The sequence below is a fragment of the Lactuca sativa genome, chromosome 9, assembly GCF_002870075.4.
Source record: "Lactuca sativa cultivar Salinas chromosome 9, Lsat_Salinas_v11, whole genome shotgun sequence".
In the NCBI taxonomy this organism is placed as follows: domain Eukaryota; kingdom Viridiplantae; phylum Streptophyta; class Magnoliopsida; order Asterales; family Asteraceae; genus Lactuca; species Lactuca sativa.
The window spans coordinates 22,846,317-22,861,229 of record NC_056631.2 but is presented as its reverse complement, the minus strand read 5'-3'; the positions used below and the strand labels follow the sequence as shown (position 1 = coordinate 22,861,229).

General features: G+C 38.2%; 1 protein-coding gene across 2 annotated transcripts; it reads right to left on the bottom strand.

The window, feature by feature from the left end:
* Window positions 1–243: 243 nt before the first annotated feature.
* LOC111882575 (uncharacterized) lies at window positions 244–6,025 on the bottom strand. Of its 2 annotated transcripts, none has more exons than XM_042898006.2 (14): window positions 5,858–6,025; window positions 4,892–4,990; window positions 4,591–4,718; window positions 4,353–4,506; window positions 4,127–4,236; window positions 3,815–3,898; window positions 3,678–3,726; window positions 3,451–3,542; window positions 3,205–3,337; window positions 3,043–3,122; window positions 1,627–2,957; window positions 1,416–1,526; window positions 631–1,346; window positions 244–541 (listed from the first exon to the last, which is right to left on the bottom strand). In XM_042898006.2, the coding sequence occupies exons 2-13, from the start codon at window positions 4,982–4,984 to the stop codon at window positions 763–765; spliced, it is 2,949 nt and encodes a 982-aa protein (XP_042753940.1). In that variant the 5' UTR covers window positions 4,985–4,990; window positions 5,858–6,025; the 3' UTR covers window positions 244–541; window positions 631–762. The 2 variants fall into 2 exon arrangements, with proteins under 2 accessions (XP_042753940.1, XP_023734709.1); XM_023878941.3 differs by having other exon boundaries at window positions 3,205–3,343; window positions 5,858–6,024.
* Between the last annotated feature and the right edge of the window lie 8,888 nt (window positions 6,026–14,913).

Here is a 14,913-nt window from a genome sequence, read left to right as displayed (position 1 = left end):
CAAAAATGTAGATAGCAGTGCCAGTGATCACTCTCTGTGAACAGTAAGCTATGGACAAGTCTACTGAGAGTTTGCCACGTGAAAACAAAAACAAAAAAGAAATTGGGTTTATTTTTCCGCCTTGCATTTGCGTCATTGCATGTATGAGAAAGGTTACGTCAGTACAAAGGTAAAGCAAATCCATGTATATAAATAATGAAAAGTCAAAAAAGAGTAGTTGAAAAGTAGGGTGAAACCAACAACTTGTATATGATATGGTTAGATAGATTATAAGAAAACAAGACCATAATAATAACATCATTCATACTGCTTGCTGCAAATGCATATTAATTAAGTTGCTTTTATCTTGAGGCACCAACATTATATAATTACTATTTTTCTGGACAAATCAAATCAAATCAAATCAATCACACTCACTGGGCTTAGTTGGTTGATGCTTATTATGTACACACCATATCCATATCCTCTCTCCACTTGAGACTTGTTCTTCTTCTTCTTCTGGAACAGGGTCCTCCTCTCATTCTCATTACTTGGTATAACCCTATAACAAATAACCCAAACATACAAACATATAATTATTAATAGAAAGAAATCAAAGAATTAGAGAATAAATGAGAGTGAGCTAGCTACCTGGTGGTTTTCTGGAAGCCCTGTTTCAGAAGGTTTTTCAATCTTTCAACAATAACACAATCCATTCCATCTGGAATTCCACATTAAGCAAGCAAGTCAGTCAAGTCAAGTCACATCTCCTCCTCTCCTTAATTAAATCCCAAATGTTCTGTTGTTATACAGATCACCCGAACTTGGCATCCGGAACTTTGTATCTTCATAACCATAACCAGAAGAATAATACTTGTTGAATCCCAATCTCTCGTTCCTCAGAAGCTCCGCCATTGCAATATCATTCCCATTCCCATTCCCAACTTCATTCCATCCATCCCAATGCCCATTAGATATCCTCGGCTGTTGGAATCCACCCTGCTGATAGCTGGATCGGTTGTTGTTCTGTTCTAGAATTCTTGAAGGAACTCCATAACCATCTCCTCCTAGGCCTAGCTCACTAAATCTCTGGTTTTGGTTTTGAGTTTGGTGTGTGAAAGAAGATCTTTGGCTTTGCATTAAAAGTCTAAGCCTGTTATCGTTTTCATAAGAAGAAGCAACAGCATGTTGTTGTGAAGGGAAGTTTGATGATGATCTCATCATGTCAACTCTACTACCACCAATAGCTAAAATTGCAGGATCCATCAACTCAAGCTCACCACCGTTATATACAGGAGCCGCTGCTGCTTGATGCTGATGCTGATGCATTTTTCTCATTATAGAACCACTCTCAAACATATGATTCCCTGCAATAAAAATAAATATATATAAAATATATATGTACAGGAGAAAGACAAAAGAATATGGTAACATACCAGATAAGTTATCATATGTCTGTTCTATCCTCTCATTAGAGGTGAACCCTGGAGGTGGTGCTCTGCTGGGCCCCATAAATCCAGGAGGTGCAGAGATTTGAGATCTTGAAACTGCAATTTGATTTTTCCCACACAAAAAAAAAACATATATTATAAGCAGAGGGAATCAATCATACATGATAAGAGTGATTAGAGTCTAGAGACATTATACCTGAAATCTTATTGGAAGAATAATTGCCAGCACTACGATTGTCAGATTCCTCAAAATTAAAAGCAGAGAAACCATTCTCATCTGTGTTGCTGACAAAATCACGCTTCATGTTCATGTTCATGTTCTGATGATTGAGATTTTGCCCAAAATCATTAAAACTTTGTGTAAAATTGAAATTGGATCCTTGATCCTCCTCTCTTGCAAATGAGAATCTTGACTGATTGCAATTTTGTGTTTTCCTTGAAGAGACAGATCTTTCTTGTTTATCACTGTTGTTGCCTAATAATTTAGCCAAGTTCTGAGGTGAAGTTAATGACTCGTCCCAAGGGTCAAAGTCCATTGACAGAATATTAGATATTATACTGTTTTCTCCTAAATCTATTGATCCATTATTATTATTATTACTACTAATATGGTGGTCCCTCTTTGCTGTAGTATCATCAAACATTCCAATTTGCTTATTAATATAAGAATGTCCATTAGACCCTTCAAAAAAGGAATTGACATCTCCATTGGAAGAATGCCCATTGGCTACTGGCATATTTATGGTATTCAAAAGGGAACCTCCTCTATCAAGGTTTTGATTCCCAAATGGGGAATAACAAGTCTGATTCACATGGGATGATTGAGGGACATTCTGTATATAGCTTGTATGTGTAACAACTTCTGGATCCCTCAGCCTCTGATCATTAAAAGATAACAAATCCACTTCTGCTTCTGCTTCACTAACTGCAACTTCTTCTTCTTCTTCTTCTTCTTCTTCTTCTTCTACATTATTCTGAAAATCTGGTTCTGGTTCTGGTTCTAAACAAAACACTTGTCTTTTATTATCCATGGTGGGATTGGGATTGGGATTGGGATTGGTATTGGTATTGGTATTGGTGCCTTTCTTTGGTTTATTTGAAGTGAAAGGTTGTACTTGTACAAGTTTTTCATCTTCACATGGTTGTAATCCTAATCCATGATTCCTACCAATGCTGAGTGATGATAACTTCTGGATTCCTTCTTCATCAGAAACAACATCCTTGTCCTTGTCAGGGGCAGTTTCGGAAGATTGCATTGAATCGTTTTTATCATTTGGTGCGGCTGTACAAAGATGACTGTTTATGGTTGAGGTAGCAGATTCCGGATGATGATGTTGCAGCTTACTTTCTTCACTGTGATTCTTTAGTATCCCATTGGAATGTGATGAGGGGCTCACTACTGCTGTTGAAAATGATAGTGTAGCAGTAGTAGTAGTAGAAGTACAGGTGTCCACCTTTTGCTTTAAAGTTCCATTAGAACTCACTGCATTTGCAGCAAGAGGTTGGCTATTTGAAGCATGTGTTCCCCTGTGTAAGTAAGTAAGCAACATGAATCAGTAGATAATAATATCCAAAAGATTTAGAATTTGGTTCTTACAAAAGATATACATACCATGAGGCTGCTGCAGGAAGAGCTACAGATCTCCCAGAACTGCTATTTGGTGGGGAAACTTTCATGCTGTTGGTTGTATCCTGTTTGTGAGAATAAGTCAAAGTCAAAGTCCATAGATAGATTTCTGCAAAATAAGAAAAAGGTTGACATGGAGTATCTTACATTTGTAGGAGTTTTACTAATAGGTTTTGCCCATGAAGAAGTGGTGTTATTAGAGTAATCATCTGCTGCAGGTGGTAAAAAATTCCCTGATCGCCTTTGTATATCATTTGTAATACCAGTAACTTGCTGAACTCTACCCCTTTAAAAATAAGTTAATTTAGGGGCAATAAATATTTACTTCAACTAACATAAAAGGCCATATGAGTCTAGAGACTGATCCAAAACCTATGCATTTGCACAATATACCTTGTATATTCTGATATTATTTCATCTTTAGTGAAGCTATCCTCTTGTGATCCAAACTCATGCAAATACAAGCAATCAGGATTGGTGCAAGGCTGTAACAACAAAATTAAATTGCTCTCAATCAAAATACAGCTAAAAAGTGAAAAAAAAAAAAAAAAAAAAAAAAAAAAAAAAAAAAAAGTGTAAAGCATTAAAGTAATAAAAATCAACTCATTTGCATATCATACCATGTTTCTCAGCCATGCATGACAATACTTTGTGGTCCCAAAACAGGCTCTGCAACAAAATTCCAGTTTAATAACTAAAATAATAAACAAAGAAGAAGAAAAAATTCACTTTTCAGGTCATGTTATTGGGTTCTAACCTCAAAGGTCTACCCTCCAAAACAAACCCATGTACTGATTGTATGCTTCGAACAGCTTCATCCTCCTTTGAGTAAGTAATATATCTGAAAATTATAAATATAAATATGATAGATACAGAAGTTAGTCATGAATTGGGGAAAACATGCAATATGTGAAGAAAGATGGAAAATCTAATCTCACAGTATTAGCATGATACCTGAATCGTGCCTTCAGTAACTAATGGTAACTAAGATGTTAATAGACACATTTCCAAATAATGAAACATATCAACTTATTACAATGTTCATGTGAGTATAAAGAATTGAACTTACACACTACAAGTATTGTTTGCAAAATGTTGAATGGAACCAGCTGCTGTCCGAGATATAGAAACCTTCAGCACCTTCCCATACTGACCAAAATATTCTTTTCGCTGCAGAAGCTGCATTGTAGAACATGGAATTAGGGTTAAAACTCAAGAAGAGTAAGTCAATGTTGACTTTGTAATAGGAAAGTAAGAAAGAGCAATTAGTAAGAGAGAAAGAGATAGAGAAATACATCTTCATCTGCTAAATTAAGAGGTAGTCCCACAATGTAGACAAGGTTCCTTTGAATAACCCTCACACTACTAAGCTGCTTTCTACCTTCAGAAGTTTTGGTTTTTCCCTTCAGTGACTTTTGTTTCTTTTCCACACTCATTTCAGATACCAATCTAGTAAAACAAAGAAGTCCAAGATAATGAGTAAAATAAATAAAATTCAACAACTTTTAGTGTAACATATGTCAAGCACCAAACCTTTCACACTTTGATGCTGTCCCAACTATTTTTTCCTTGTTATAAGGGGTGCGACATGCTGGGCACCTCCCTTCTGTATCATCCTTCTCAGCCATATCCATAATGTGGTGCCAACACCAAACACAAATCTGCAATATGATGCTTCATTAATGTTACTAACAAGTCATGTAAACAGTTACTAGCTTTCACATGAGCAATCAATTGCATGGAGAGTTCTTAAAATAAGTTGGTCTGACAATTTAAGCCAAAAAAAAAGGTAACTTGTGCAATAGATAGCATTTAGAAAGAATTTGAACCATACATCATAGCCACATTTGCAAGGCCTCAGCTGCTGATCTGTCAAATCCATCTCTTCAGCACAAAGTGGGCAAGTCTTTTCTCCTTCATCACTCATGGTTGCCTTAACAAGAAACACATACAACTTAGTACAAAAAGAAGTGTAAATAACATAAGACCCAATTTTAACAGGACATGAGGTAATGAACATGCATGGGAACAATATGCAGATTTACTTTTTAGATGAAGAGAATCTGCTCAGTAATCTGAGCACAAACATAAACTAAATAACTGTTGTATTCAGAATATAAGCACACATGCATCTTTGAAGAATACAAGTTTCTCTTGGTTATCATTAAGCCTACATCCAGACAACACTTGATCCCCAAAATTGCTCAGTCAACAAAAGTTTCAGCACAGAGAGAGATATTTTATTCTATTCAGCTGCCAACTGCATATATTGCCTTCACATTGATTGAGATTTTTAAAAAATCATTAAAGGCAAAAACAAAACTAAACACAAAATATTGGAAAAATAGGGATACAACACAAAGGAGAATACTCGCTAGCTATTAACCTAAATCAAATCCATAAAACCCTATTCATCGGTAAATCTACCACTGATTCGATGAAAATTATTCAATTGACCGAAGAATCACTAAGTAACATCCACCAAAAACTAAATCAAATCGGAGAACTCTAATAAATCAAATATTTTGAACATGCCTAAATCCACAACTAATTTTTCATCGAATAAACTATTATAAAGCTGCAAAAGATACCTAGATATAGCATCTATGTCAACTCATCGTAACATAAGCATATATTACAATCGAAAACATTAAACTACAACAAAAAAACGAACGATTAATAAGACGGTCATACAAATAGAAAAATTAGGGATCTTTCAATCAAAACAAGAAAAAACGAAAAAACAACAAAGATCCAATAAAACATCAATCAATAGATGAATTGAGATCAAAAGACTTACAGTAGGTCGATGGATCAACGAAAGAGAGAGAGTAGATGGAGAAGCGAAGAGGATGAGAGAGAAAGAGAGAGCCACAAAGGCTAATTGGGAACGAGAGAGAGAAAGAGAGAGGCGATCGTCTACGGATGTGTTTTAAGCTTTCGCTGTATTTGTGCGTCTGATTTTCTATCATTCGTATAATGTCAATTTAAATATTTAGCTGATTGATTTTTGCCCTTAGATTTGGACATAATTACGAGGTGGGCTGTGTAATGTGTGTCCCATTTTTTGTCGAACATGATGGGAGCTTTGGGTTGGATATGAATTGAACGAGGATAAACCTAAATTTTAAACTTTTATTTCATAAAAAATTGACTTTTAAAAATAAAGGATAAAGATATGTTGTATAAGTTTATAGTGGAATCTTTTATTTCATTATTAATAAAAAGTTTTATGATAGATTTTCGACATGTGTTTTTAAAATAAGAGTTAATATCATTATAGTCCCAATCAAATATCGGTTTTTGTTTTAAAAGGTCCTTTAATTATTTCTTTTGCATTCTAGGGACATAAATTCGATATTAACATGTGTATTTAGTCACTTAACTTATTATAGGAGGCTAACAAAGAGAGTCTATCGTGTTGGAGCTTATGTGGTTTTTCAGATTGGGAGCAAGTTGGTACTCTCGCTTCCTTTCTCGACCATCTCATTCTGATTTCGTTGATCTACTTCTACCCGATTTGGGTTCCATTGTAGTTGTCGAAATTAACCACCGCCGTCCCACCCCACTGCCAACGTAGGTGGTTGTGCAACTGAGAAAAATCTCTTCCGACTCTCATTAGTAGATTAGCGCAAGGACATGGGAGTCAAGGGGATTGATTCTTCACGTCTCATAATATCAAATACCCAAATGGAGTTCATCTAAGTCGTGTAGTGGTTTCATGGTATTGGAATGCTAGATGGACAGATACAGTGATTTTACAATGGAACCATGAATTTTGAAACCCAATTACCCAAAAGTAAGTTTAAGGGAAGGATTTCAATTACCTATTTCCTCTTAAACCTCCGTCAACTTGCTTCCTGTAAAATTCTCTTTATTTTCTCATTTATAAGAATTTGGTTTGAATATGTATGATGCGACTTTATTCCACCCTTTTCCCGAATGTTAAATGTGGTCGAATCAAAACTGGTTTCAAAATTGTTTAGTTTGCTACAAAACGCTTAAGCCCATAATTGCATATAATCAATTTATAATGGAATCTTTTATTTCATTACTAATAAGAAGTTTTATGATGGATTTTCAACATGTGCTTTTAAAATAAAGAAAAAATATCAATGTACACGATTAAGTTTTACAGTTTTTATCGTTTTGAACTAACTTTTTTTAGAAAAATATAAAAAAATTATATATTGGGCTCATAATAAATCTAGTTCTTATATATTTTTTATTCAATTAAGTCTCAAAAATCGATAATTATATTCAATTTGATTATTTTACCTGGTTAACAGATCATCCAACTTTTAAAACTTACACTTTTGACCTATATTTCAAATTTTATAACAAATTTGGTCCAAAATTTAAACTTCTGGTCTAGAATTTAAATTTTATTACAAATTTGGTCCAAAATTTACCCTTTACGACCAAATTTCAGAATTTTGTTATGAATTCATCTTAACTTTAAATTTTATTACAACTTTTTTCTCAAAATTTTGTTTCGAATATGCTTTTTCTTTATAAAATCATATTTATACAAAACAACATATTTTCACATAAAAATGTGTTTGTATGACAGTCAAAGCAATATTGGGTTTATTTCAACCTCTTCGGTCTCTTTCAACCGGTATTGGGTATGTTTCAACCCTTTCGGTATCTTTCAACCGGTATTGGGTCTATTTCAACCCCTTCGGTCTCTTTTAATCGGTACTAGGTATATTTCAACCCATTCGGTCTCTTTTAACCGGTATCGGGTCTATTTCATCCATACAGCTAACACATAATTATAACAATAAGATTCATAAAGACAATAAGCATAGGCAGGCAATACAGGAAATTGTCACGAAGATAATCATCATCCTACCAACATAGTCTAATGGGCCGACATTGGTGCCTTCAACTCACTAGTAAAGCGAAGGAAACTCACCTCAGACTGAACATATCAAATCACACTCGAGTTGTTGACTCGTGAAATCCTCTCACTAAATCACAAGTAATAAACCCTAGTTAAAAATTAGGTCAATAACCCAACCCAAGAGTCCAAACCCTAAATCTCGGCTTTAAGGGAAAAAAGACTGCTTTTCCCTCCCTTTATTAGGCCTAACATACCCAAGCCCAAAAGTCCAAAAAGGCATTCCAAGTCCAAAATGGGCCCAGATCCATAAGGCCCAACTCTTAATAAATTATGGTCCAAAAGGGCCCAAAACCCTAAAACTCAAGATAACCCTAAACTAAAAGCCTAAAACGCCCTTACGTGAGTACACTACGCGTACCCTGAGTATGCCCGGTGTACTCGGATGCTTCATTGGATTGGACCCCAAGTGCATACGCTCAACGTACAACTGTGTACGCCCTGCGTACGCCTCGGTTAGCCACTTTCCTTTTTTAAGATCTTAATCAGTTAAGACCTAACGTCCAACTTCAAATCTACCCCCCTTAAGATGTCCTAAACAATAAAGTTGGCAACTTTATCCCTTTGCATGTATTAATGGGATACAAGTCATGGATTTAACACTCTACTTCCATTAAGTGGTCACTAACTCATGCATGGTTGATGTAAAACCACCAAGATACAAGCTTTATGGCTCAATGAACCTTAAAACAATAAAAGGGATGTCTCATAACATCAGGAGTAGCATTTACTCATAAAAGTTCGTCTATGAGACCAAAATATGCTAAATTCTCCCCCAAGCTTAGATATAGACATAGAATGAACAAGTTTCAAACTTTATACCTCCAATTAGCTAGAAATGGTGAACAACCTCTAGATCTACAAGCTCCTTCTTGTCCAATGCTTTTCCTCAAGCCTTATTATTCTTCAATAAGCATCACACACACACACAAAATACACACACAATCTCAATCTCTTTGAGAAATGAATTAGGGTTTCGAGGTTAGCTCAAAAAGGAAATGAGGCTGATAAGGTGAGGGGTTTAAATGACTTGATGAGCTTAAATAGGGTGCAAACCCTAAAAATTAGGGTTTTCCCCTGACTAATGTACGCCTAGCATACATATGGGTACGCCCCGTGTACATGGGTGGCATCCTGCCTTATGCAATCCTTTTGAGTACGCCTAACGTACCTTATGTACACCTAGAATACTCGGGTCAAATGTCCAAACAGAAGGAAATCAATACTTAATATTTACCTGGCATATCGAACGTTACAATTCTCCCCCACTTGAGTCAGACTTCGTCCTCGAAGTCCGCTGCCGCAAACAATATGGGGTAATGTTCCCTCGTCTCTTCCTCCAGCTCCCATGTCTACTCGTAACCCTTATGGTGCTGCCACTGCACCTTCACTAATCCTACAACCTTGTTCCTCAAGGTTTTCGTATTCTGGTCAAGGATCACCACTGGTCTCTCAATGTAATTAAGGCGGTCATCCACCTTAATGTCATTCAATGGAACCACTGTGGAATCATTAACCAAACACTTTCGTAGTTGAGAGATGTGAAAAGCGTTGTGAATCTGACTGAGTTCCTCCGGGAGGTCCAAACAATATGCCACCCTTCCCACTCGGGCTAAAAGCCTAAAACCATAAAAGGATCAATGTGTCTGGGGTCTAGCTTGCCCAGCTTCCTGAATCGGATGACACCTATCCAAGATGACACCTTCATGAGTACCATATCCCTGACCTGGAACTCCAGGTCTGACCGACGTCTGTCAACGTAGCACTTCTGCCAACTCTGCATTGTCTGAAGTCTACCACGAACCTGTTGAATCATATTGGTCGTCTTGAGTACCACCTCGGTACTCCCCATGACTCGTTCATCGGCCTCACCCCAACATATCAAGTAATATTAAATGTTTACATGTATTATATGTGTTGTGTGCTATTTGTATAAACATGATAATTGGATTAGAAATTGTATTGGGAATCGATTGCCTTTAGTTATAAGTCTTGCCTTATGGTTAAGAATAACACCCTTAAAGGTTTCTTAGGTGTCATGGTTAGGATAGAATGTGAGATCAGAACAGAGTGAAGTCCCCGTCTTTTTTGGATGACCTGAAATGGTGGGTCAAGATCAAGCAACTGGCAAGTATGCCTGGGTTATCAAACAAATTGTAACACTTGGATCCATGTATGTTTCATTTTTTCCCTTGTATTAATTTAAAGTTTAATTCTAGTCCTTGTGTAGTACGCGGGGGCGTACCACATGATACGCTTGGCGTACAAGTTGTAAAGTGAGTACGCAGGGCATACCACATGGTACACTTAGCGTACTTATGCGAGGCTTGGACGAGGTTCTGGACACGTATGTGGGGCGTACATGTGCTTTAATGAAAACCCTAATTTCGGTGTTGGACACTATATAATCATCTTTATGGCTCATGAAACCCTCATTTCTCAGCCTCCACTATCCTTATATCCTCATGCATGAAACCCTGAGCCTCTCCTTTGTGTTTTGAGATAATTGTGTCCATTTTGGTGTGTTTTGGTCCATATTCAAGAAGAAGAATCTTGGTGTAAGGTGAGGGATCAAGGAAGAACTTTTGGATCTAGATTATCTACTTCATTTCTAGCTTGTTTAACGTAAAAAGCTATGAACTTGATCATTAATGGCTTATATCTAATATGTATGAGTTTTGGTCCCTTTTTGGTCCCTTTTTGGCCCCATGAATGAGATCTAGTGGTTAGATACCACTCTGGGAGCTTTGAGTTGCCACTCTTGGTGTTTATGAGGTTCAAAGTCCATAAAGTTGGCACATTTAGGGTTTAGAATCACCCATGCATGAGATTATCTCCATTAAGTGGAAGTAAAGTGATATATCTTGATGTTGGGTTCTTTTGGGTCATGCAAAGTCACCAATTCAGTGACTTTATGGTTCCAGGTGTTTATTAGGACTTAGATTTATAGTTTGGAAGTTTGGTCTTAAGTATCAAGCACTTAACTCGAGTCTGTGCTGAATGGGTGAGTATGTTGGGCGTACAAGCAGGTACAGTTAGCATACATGCCCTCAAGCGCATACTTTGCACGTACGTGTTGAGTACGCTCCGCGTACTCGCTCTATTGGGATTTGCATTATTTGGGCCTCAGATGGGCCACCTTTGGGCTTTGATGCATGGTATCATGTTGGGCCATCTAAAAACGAGTGTTTTGGACTAGAATAAATTATTGGGCTTTAGCGTAAGACCCAAGCGAGGGTTTAGGCCCAGTTTGGAAAGTTGGGCCATAAGTGGGCCTTGGATGATTAATTGATTTGGGCCTTTGGAATATGGGTTTGGGCCTTAGTCTTGGACCAAACTAGGTGAGGGGGAAATTGGTATTTTTACCCCAAGTATGGATTGTTGGATATGGATTGGAACCCAAGTGTTAATTGGGTGTTATTTTGTATTGATAGCTCGAGGATTTGTCAGGAAAACAACCAGGGATTTTCAGTGTGATTCAACAGTGTGAGATGAGTTTCCTCACCATGTTTAGCGAGTCGGAGGCATTAAAGCCTACCCATGATCTGTTATGTTAGAATACTCATTGTCTGTGTGACACTAGTATGTGTATGTACTTGAATGCTTATTGGGCGGGACCCGATGATTATCCAGTATGCTATTACTTGCTATGTAGTATGAATTGTATATGGGCAGGGCCCGTTATGCGAGTTAGGGCCGGGCCCATTATATTATTGGGCGGGGCCCGCTATGTGTTATATGTTTGGTATGTGCTATATTGGGGAAGTCACTAAGATTTGTGTTTACGGTTTTCAGTTTATGTTTCAGGTACTTCTAGTTCCATAGGGAAGAGCTCAGGATGAATGCATTGCACATACCGTGTAGTTCCGCTTTTGTGATATGATCTAATTGATATGACGTTTAATACACTTATTTTCACTTGGATTGTATTGATGATGATTATGGAATACTGTTTTATCTAAATTAAAAATGATTTTTTTGGGTCATATTTTGGGACGTTACAAGTTGGTATCAGAGCGTTAGTTTGAGGGATTCGGACACACTCTTGGGTGTGTATAGACTCAAACTGATGGTTTGGTAGAATTTTCAAAAAGAAATTTTTTTATAAAAAGAGTTTTAATAAAAGAAGAAGGATGTTGTGTATGCAATTGACCGAGCTTAAGTAAGTTTTCCCAAAATACCCATACATGTTATGTGATATGCTTTTATCTGTGAATCTGTGAATCGAACGCTAGTTAGGGCTAAGGATATGCTCAGTTTTTGCATGATAGAATGCTAGGAGAGATGTCTTGTATGTCTATTGTATGAGCTCACAGTCTTGCATGCTAGTACTGATCAGTCAGTGGTAGGATGACCTGATTAGGCGATTCTTATTTTTGGTTAGTTGATGCCCGAATGATGCTTGACTTATGTTTTATAGGAGTTCTAACTAGATTTGGCTAACTAGTAATAGAATATGCTAAGTTACATATTATGAGAATTAAATAATTTTAGAAAGGCTGGGTTTTAACTCTATTGCGCAGCTCTTGTCTGAGTTCAACCGTTGTAGTGTGAGACCTTTCATTTGAAGAATTATTTGGTTTTGGAAATATGTAATTGTATTCATGATATGGTTAAAGGAAGTTAGCGGGAGTTCCTTCTGCAACTGATGGCGGAGAGTGGTGTGGAATTTGCCCTAGGAAAACCTAGGATAAGATCTAGTGTTGGGAGCCTTATATGTGAAGGAAATATGTATGAATATAGGTGACTTGGTGGAGTCAAGGCACTCATTGAGGAAAGTACAATAAATGTAGAAGGTAGTATGTGCCCATACTACCGGAAGCAGAGGATTCATACTCGATTCAGAGAGAGTTGCGATGAAACTAAGAAGCTTGTGAGTTTGTGATCCCTTGATATATATATTTTGATGCGCATTCTGATGGTTTGTCTGGTCTATTTTCAGTATGGTGACATTGTGAGGCAGACCTGTTGGCAGTTCTGGTGTTGGAGAGGACTCGGGCTCAGGATCTAGAGTCGGGTAGTTATATGAGCAGACGAGGGAGTTCAACTGAGATTACGTGCAGTATCCTTGAGCATACTCATGTGATCTTTGGCACAATCAAGGAGGGTATTCTGGAGATTCTAGATGAGCGGTTGAGCGCCTTTCGCGCAAAGATTGTGGCCTTGGTTGGGATGCGTTATTTGACCTTCAGGGAGTTTCGGGCATGTGGAGCTATAGATTATCATGTGGTAAAGGACCCAATAGCAAGCAAAAGGTGGTTAACGGATGTTGCTAACGCCTTCCGCACCAGTCGTTGTTCCGAGGGAGATAAGGTCATACTAGCTTCCTATCTTTTGAAGGACAGGGAACGAGACTGGTGGGGGATGTAGGACATACGGTGGGTGATGATGTTGTTGATGTGATGACCCAGGATAATTTCTCGACTAGGTTATGAGCTGAGTTTGCACCGGTGATTGAGGTGCAACAATTGGCACGAGAGTTTCAGGATCTCCGCTAGACTACGGATACGGTGGTTGAGATCACCACAATGTTTCGAGAGAGGGCACTTCCGATAGCCAAAGCATCGTATCGGTTGGCTCCTCCTGAGATGCAGGAGTTGTCTTCACAGCTGCAAGAGTTGTTAGACAAGGGGTTTATTCGACTGATTGATTATGTTTGTAAAGAAGAAGGACAGGTCTCCTCGTATGTGCATTGACTACTTGGAGTTGAATAAGGTAACAGTGAAGAACCGTTATCCACTTCCGAGAATTGATGATATTTTTGAGTAGCTTCAAGGTGCATCTTGGTTCTCCAGGATTGATTTGCAATCGGATTATCATCAGATGTGGGTCATGTATGAGGATATGCAGAAGACAACTTTTCGGACTCGTTATGGCCATTACGAGTTCGTGGTGATGCCTTTTGGGCTCACCAATGCTCCAACCGCATTCATGGATCTCATGAACTGTGTGTGCAGATCAATGTTGTATCGATCTGTGATAGTATTTATTGATGATATCTTGGTTTATTCTGAGACTCGGGAACAACATGAGGAGCACTTGAGGGAAGTGTTGGAGACATTGAGGAGGGAGAGACTTTTCGTAAAGTTCTCCATGTGTGAGTTCTAGTTGCACGAGGTGCAGTTTCTGGGGCACCTTGTCAACCAGAAGGGTATTATGGTCGATCCAGCCAAGGTTGAAGCCGTGATGCAGTGGGAGGTTCCGAGGTCTCCATCGAAGATTAGGAGTTTTCTTGGTTTGTCTAGTTGCTATTGGAGATTCATCCAGGATTTCTCCAAGATATTTGTTCCTTTGACCCGATTGACAAAGAAGACGGTTACATTTCACCCGGGGACTGAGCAATAGTCAAATTTTGAGACTCTGAGACAACGGTTGTGAGAGGCGCCGATTCTGACCCTGCCTGAGAGTGTTGATGATTTTGTGCTTTATTGTGATGCTTCAATCACAAGTTTGGGGGCAGTGCTAATGCAGAGTGGTTGCGTGATCGCTTACGCTTCGAGGCAGCTGAAGCCTCATGATGCGAATTATCCGACGCATGATTTGGAGTTAGGGGCCGTGATTTTCTCCATCAAGGTTTGGTGACACTACCTCTATGGGGTCCGTTGTACTATTTACACGGATCACAAGAGCTTGAGGTATTTGATGGATCAGCCGAATATGAATATGAGGCGGTGTCGATGGTTGGATGTGGTGAAGGATTATGATTTCAAGATCATTTATCACATGGGGAAGGCCAATGCTTTAATCCGTAAGGCGATCACGACTCCGATCAGAGAAATATGTTTGAGGATGACTGTGATTACTCCATTGTTGGAGCGGATTCGTGAGGCTCATGCCGAGGCTATGAAGGAATAACACCGGAAGAGCGAGCTCATTGTGGGTTAGGTGGATTCCTTCGATTATGATAGTCGTGGAATGTTGGCTTTGCATTGACAATGCAGTGTACGCTA

Excerpts from the sequence above, each read along its gene's own strand:
- LOC111882575 (XM_023878941.3), bottom strand. The coding sequence starts at position 4,984 with ATGAGTGATGAAGGAGAAAAGACTTGCCCACTTTGTGCTGAAGAGATG. Across the intron at positions 4,719-4,891 it reads CTTGCAAATGTGGCTATGAT|ATTTGTGTTTGGTGTTGGCA; the intron begins GTATGGTTCAAA and ends ATCATATTGCAG. Across the intron at positions 3,344-3,450 it reads ATAATATCAGAATATACAAG|GGGTAGAGTTCAGCAAGTTA; the intron begins GTATATTGTGCA and ends TTATTTTTAAAG.